This window comes from Eurypyga helias, unplaced genomic scaffold (assembly GCF_000690775.1).
Source record: "Eurypyga helias isolate BGI_N326 unplaced genomic scaffold, ASM69077v1 scaffold805, whole genome shotgun sequence".
In the NCBI taxonomy this organism is placed as follows: domain Eukaryota; kingdom Metazoa; phylum Chordata; class Aves; order Eurypygiformes; family Eurypygidae; genus Eurypyga; species Eurypyga helias.
The window spans coordinates 1-5,702 of record NW_010251811.1 but is presented as its reverse complement, the minus strand read 5'-3'; the positions used below and the strand labels follow the sequence as shown (position 1 = coordinate 5,702).

The 5,702-nt window shown below is 53.6% G+C and overlaps 1 protein-coding gene across 1 annotated transcript; it reads right to left on the bottom strand.

Annotated features, from left to right (window-relative positions):
* Nucleotides 1-608: 608 nt before the first annotated feature.
* DDX49 (DEAD (Asp-Glu-Ala-Asp) box polypeptide 49) lies at nucleotides 609-5,639 on the bottom strand (the record flags this gene model as incomplete). Its single annotated transcript, XM_010152123.1, has 11 exons — nucleotides 609-800; nucleotides 1,094-1,165; nucleotides 1,552-1,640; nucleotides 2,229-2,303; nucleotides 3,259-3,356; nucleotides 3,797-3,873; nucleotides 3,994-4,069; nucleotides 4,604-4,744; nucleotides 4,883-5,070; nucleotides 5,170-5,291; nucleotides 5,554-5,639. Coding segments are annotated over 11 exons (1,216 nt in total), but the record flags the coding sequence as incomplete, so codon positions are not given.
* Nucleotides 5,640-5,702: the final 63 nt, after the last annotated feature.

Below are 5,702 nucleotides of genomic sequence, written 5' to 3'. Positions count from 1 at the left end.
AATGACTGAATGAAAGGGGAAGAGAGAGGGGATCTTTATTTCCCTTCACGTCACCAAGAATTCAGGTCTGGCCTCTCCTTTGCTGGAGGAAGGAAACATGCTCTTGAAAGACACTCTTCCAGGAGGCTGATCCAGCCTGCCAGGAACGGCCCAAGCCAGCAGCACTGTGCAGGAAGGAAAAGTAACAGAGACGGTCTATCAAAGCGTCCCTCTCCCCTCCCCCACCCTCCCCAACACTGATTTCAGGTCAGAAGTGTCCACATTAAACTGGCCTCTCCTTTGCTGGAGGAAGGAAACATGCTCTTGAAAGACACTCTTCCAGGAGGCTGATCCAGCCTGCCAGGAACGGCCCAAGCCAGCAGCACTGTGCAGGAAGGAAAAGTAACAGAGACGGTCTATCAAAGCGTCCCTCTCCCCTCCCCCACCCTCCCCAACACTGATTTCAGGTCAGAAGTGTCCACATTAAAGATCCCACTAGACGGTCTATCAAAGCGTCCCTCTCTCCTCCCCCAGCCTCCCCAACACCGATTTCAGGTCAGAAGTGTCCACACTTCAGATCCCACTATTCCCAAAGCAGCAGCACCGTCAGGCAGTCCGAGCCAAGCAAGTCAGGCCGAAGGATGTTCCTTCTCTTCCTTGGCAAGCCGTTTGTTCCGCCGCTCCATCTTCTTCTGCAGTTTCCTCTTCAGCTGCAGCTCCTTTTTCCTCTGCAGCATCTGCTGGACCTTCTCACGGCACTGCTTGTTTTTCTTCTTGATCTTGGCTAGCTCTGCTTTCCTTTTAGCCTCCAGATCCGGATCCTGCAATGGCAAACACCAGGACGCTAGTGACGTGCCTTAGGGACAGTGCCAGCCCCTCTGCTTTTCCCAGATGCCCATGCTGCTTTCCAGCTGTGACCGAGGAGCCTGCCAACGTCAGTGCGTTGGAGCAGGGTCTTTCTCGTACCGGTCACCCTTTAAGACAAAACCTCACCACCCTGAAGGGGAGCGAGGCAGACACACCACAGCAGCGAGGGAGGCACTGTCACTCCTTTTCCACACCGATGGCATCGTACCAGCTGCCGATCAGCCGGTCACGCAGCAGCAACTCTCACCTTCCCTTCGAGGATCATTTGTTTCCGCTTATTTATTTCTTTCTTCTCATCAAAATCCATTCCCTCCAGTTCCTGTCAAAGCAAAAACACCAGAGGGCAGTCAGTGACCGAGCACTGTCTGACACGGAGAAAAGCTCTAAAGGGTCAGCAGAACCTCACCAGCGTGCACACGTCTGGTGGGCTGCAGGCCTTCCCTCCCCCCTCAAAGTACCAGCCCAAAACCACTGCAGAAACGTGCAGTAATAGAGCAAACCTAGGGAACAGAACTAAAACAACCCCCCCCCGCACACACATCCAAGCGTTTTCTCTAGAAAAAGGACCAAAGGTTCTTATTTATGTGCTCAGGAGCAAAGCTCCATTTCCAGAGCCGCACGTTAGACGGCCACGAACATCCTGGTTACACCCAGCTGCCCAGGATCAGGCCCCTGAACAAAGGGGCTTCGTGTCTGCCCACTTACGATTTCACATTCCCTCCTGGTGACGTTCACTTGGGTGAGGATGTTGAACACAAGCTCCTCGTCCACGGAGAACTCCTGCAGCTTCAGTTCTGCACCAGGGCGAGACGTTTACAGACCACGGTTGGTTACAAAACCCAGGGGCAGATTCTCAACCAGTAAAAAACCCAATACAGCTCCCCTGATCGCCAGGGGAATTGTTGTACCGACTTCTTCAGCCTACAACAAAGGATTAAACCCTCCTCTCTGCCTGCAGTTCCCCACAGCACGGGATGCTGCGTTTATTAGGCCTGCTTCTGAAAAACACCTCAGCTCTGGACCTCTGCAAAGCAACTTCCTGTCCACATCAGCACACGCAGCAGCAAGGGAGGAAGGAATAAGCTGGCTGCTTTCATGAAAAGGTGACAGAGAAAGTTCAACAGAGTTTCTTCTCCGCTAGAAACAGCAGGAAGACCAACATGTTCATGCCTGGCACCCTCAAGAGCAGAATCAAAGCTGGTGGAGATTCCAGTGCCCCCGCTCTTTTCCAAGCCTTAGCCACACAGAGAAGAGAAACCATTTTTACGCTGATATTCTGCATCATACATTCTGCACGGATGAAATCCAGGCTGCAGATATCACTAGCGCAAAGGAACATCCACGATCCCACGTTTTAGCAGCGTTACTGGTGCTCTACTTACTGATTTCCTCCTCAATTGCGTGGACGAGATGGATGTCGTACTGCGTCACCAGCGTAATAGCTATTCCCTTCCGACCTGGGTGATGAAATCACACCGATATGTGACTCTTGACAAGCAGAGCGGGATGAAGCCGAGTCCACGCCAAATTCCATCCATCCCCATGGTCAGCCTAGCACCTTACGGTGACGGCGTGCTCAGAGGGGTCTTTATTTGCTCCGAAAAACCGGTTTACTACTGGCGCAGACACAAGGCAGGGTGAGCCATCGTTGCACTCCTAAGGCAGGACGCCAAGCCAGGGACCTGAGCAGATCTGGCGCTGACCGAAACGACCAGAGAGGTGTGGGCAGCAGGTCGAGGGAGGTGATTCTGCCCCTGGACTCTGCTCTGGTGAGACCCCACCTGGAGTGCTGCGTCCAGCTGTGGAGCCCTCAATATCAGAAGGATATTGACCCCTTGGAGCGAGTCCAGAGGAGGCCACGAAGATGCTCAGAGGGCTGGAGCACCTCTCCTATGACGAAAGGCTGCGAGAACTGGGCTTGTTCAGCCTGGAGAAGAGGAGGCTCCGAGGAGACCTCATTGCAGCCTTCCAGTATCTGAAGGGGCTACAAGGATGCTGGGAGAGGACTTTTTACAAGAGCCTGTAGTGACAGGACAAGGGGGAATGGGTATAAATTGAAATCAGAGAGGTTTAGATTAGATATCAGGAAGAAATTCTTCACAGAGAGGGTGGGGAGGCACTGGGACAGGTTGCCCAGAGATGTTGTGGATGCCCCATCCCTGGATGTCTTCAAGGCCAGACTGGATGTGGCTTTGAGCAACCTGGTCTAGTGGAAGGTGTCCCTGCCCATGGCAGGGGGGTTGGAACTGGATGATCTTTAAGGTCCCTTCCACCCCAAACCATCCTGTGATTCTATGATTCTATGACCGCACCGCAGCTGCTGCGGAGCCTCCGCGCACCCCTCCAGGGCTCAGCCCCAGCACCGGAATCCCAGCCTTAGCCAGCGGAAGGCACGCGGCTTTCCCTGCTCACCCGCGCGGGCTGTCCGGCCAACCCGGTGAATGTAGATTTTCGGCAGACCGGGAGTGTTGTGATTGATGACGACTTGTACTGTAGGAATGTCCAAACCTCTGGAATGTCGGGAAAGAGAACAGAAGTTAGGAAACACACTTTCAATACCTCCAGTTTAAGTTCCTATCCTCTGCTTTCAAACACAGCCTTGACTGGCTCAGGCTGACTCTAGGACAAGCTCTCTCCTCCTGCAGCTCTCCAAGTGACAAATGGTCATGCAATTGTAGCCTGCCATTCCCTCCGAGACCCAGAGAACACACTATGCCCCGTGGAAACTGTTCTGCTAGAACACACCTCCCCCGCCACAGCAAAGCAAGCCAGGATCAGAGCTGCACCACACACAGGCGGGCTCCAAAACACAGCTTAGAGATGTTCTGCAGTGGAAGAGAACCACCCTGCCCCACTGCTCGTGCTAAACCCAGCCCCATCTCCACAGCGGTCCTGGTCCTTAAAAAGCAGGCGTAGACCTTCGGCACCAGAGACCGCGTTTTCCCCCTACCTGGCAGCAACGTCAGTGGCAATGAGGATCTTAAAGATGCTGGACTTGAACTTCGCTAAAGCTGCAAATCGTTGCCGCTGTGAAGAGAAAAGTCTGGATGAGGGTTGTGATCCACAGGAGCTGTAGGACCTGGGCAGACGTCTGGCTGAGAGATGCAGCTAGAAGCATCCATCTCCCAGATCCGTCCCGACACTCACCTGTTTCATCATGGAATGCAGGGCTATGGAAGGAAAGTTGTATTTTCTGAGCATCATGTTCAAGACCTGGCAGTCCCTTGAAGGAAACCAAAAATAAGTTGGAATATAACAGGGAAATGTAAAGCTGAAGGATGAGGACAGAGCTGGGATTCCTTGCCAAGGAACTGCCCGCAACGCCGTTCGTTACTGAAGCGCTCTGACAGGCGGGGAACGGGACACCCACTCACACCAGAGAGAGTGACTGCATTCCTACTTGCACTCAGGGGAACATCACCAGCTCCATGGCTCAATCCCAGTCCCTTGAACCACCCGGAGGAAGGGAACAGCCCAAGGGAGCAGACAGTGCTATTTTGCCCATCCCCTTTCCAGTAGCCATCAGCAGGAGGAAAGATGCAGGGAGATGAAGCAGCTTAACCTTCTGGTGTGCCACATTTCTGGGTGACCCTTCAGCCCCCAACAGCTCAAAGGAAAAGGTGTTTCTCTACCAAAATTCGGAACAGACTAAGGAAGCAAATGCCATCCCACTGGAACACAGCGGGAATTTGGAATCTGAATGAGAAAGGTCAAGGCACGCCTACAGTAAGTGACTGTGAGGAACAGTGCCACTCACTTGCAGGTTTTGGTAAAGATGATAACAGACCAGTCTTCGTGCTCGTCCTGGAAGGTCTGGATCAAATGGACAAGGTATGCGTCCTTGACTGCTTCGGGTACAAGCAAGTAGCGCTGGTCCAGCTCATCCACTGTCCGTACCCTGTCAGGAGGGAAAGCACCAAGAAGCACCAGTTTGGTCAGCAAAGATGGAACAGCAGGGAGTGGAGAGACAGAAGGAGGTGAGATACAGAGAGGACCAGGATTCTTCACTTGCTCAGTAGAGCGGATGAAGACTTACTCGGACACGGCCTCCCAGAAGAACGGTCTGTTTGCAGCCAGGGTCTTCAGCTCGTTCAGCGTATCCGTTAGCGTGGCGCTGAACAGCAACGTTTGCCTGCGTGTTGGAACAGCCTCCAGAATCACCTCCAGGTCCGGGGTGAAGTCAGCGCAGCCCTGCTCCAACAACCGGTCAGCTTCATCCAAAACCTAGGCTCAGCCGAAAATAAATGAGATCATCTGCACTCATACCTACCAAGCTAAAAATCTTAAAAAGAATTTTAAAAAAGCCTTAAAAAACTGCCTTACCAAAAACTTCAGCTTTTTAAGGCTGAAAGTGTTGGAACTGCGGAGGTGATCTGCCAGCCTGCCGGGCGTAGCGATGACAACGTGGGGTTTACGGGAGAGCTCCAGTGCCTGCGCCACCATGTCTGCAACAGGAATCGCGGAGCAAAGTTACGGGTCCCTGAACACGAAGCCTAGAATTGTTTGGTCTGTAAGGCTAGAAAGTATCACACTCCTCATTTCCACCAGCCTCTGCTGCCTTGGGCGCTGGATAACAGCTTCTCAGCACCAAGAAAATAAACCATGTGGAAGGAGAGCCTCCCCAGGCGCTTTGCTCTTTCCCAGCCTGACCCCACAGTGGCCGGAGGGGTCAGGCAGAGACTCCGACCCCCACAAAGGGACACTCACCCAGGCCGCCCACCACCACGCAGTCCTTCAGGCCGAGAGGCTTCCCCAGGACACGGAACTGCTCGGCGATCTGGTACGCCAGCTCCCTGCCGGGAAGGGGAGAGCTGAAGCGGGGCCAACCACCGCGGCGGGGCCTTCCGGGGCCGGTT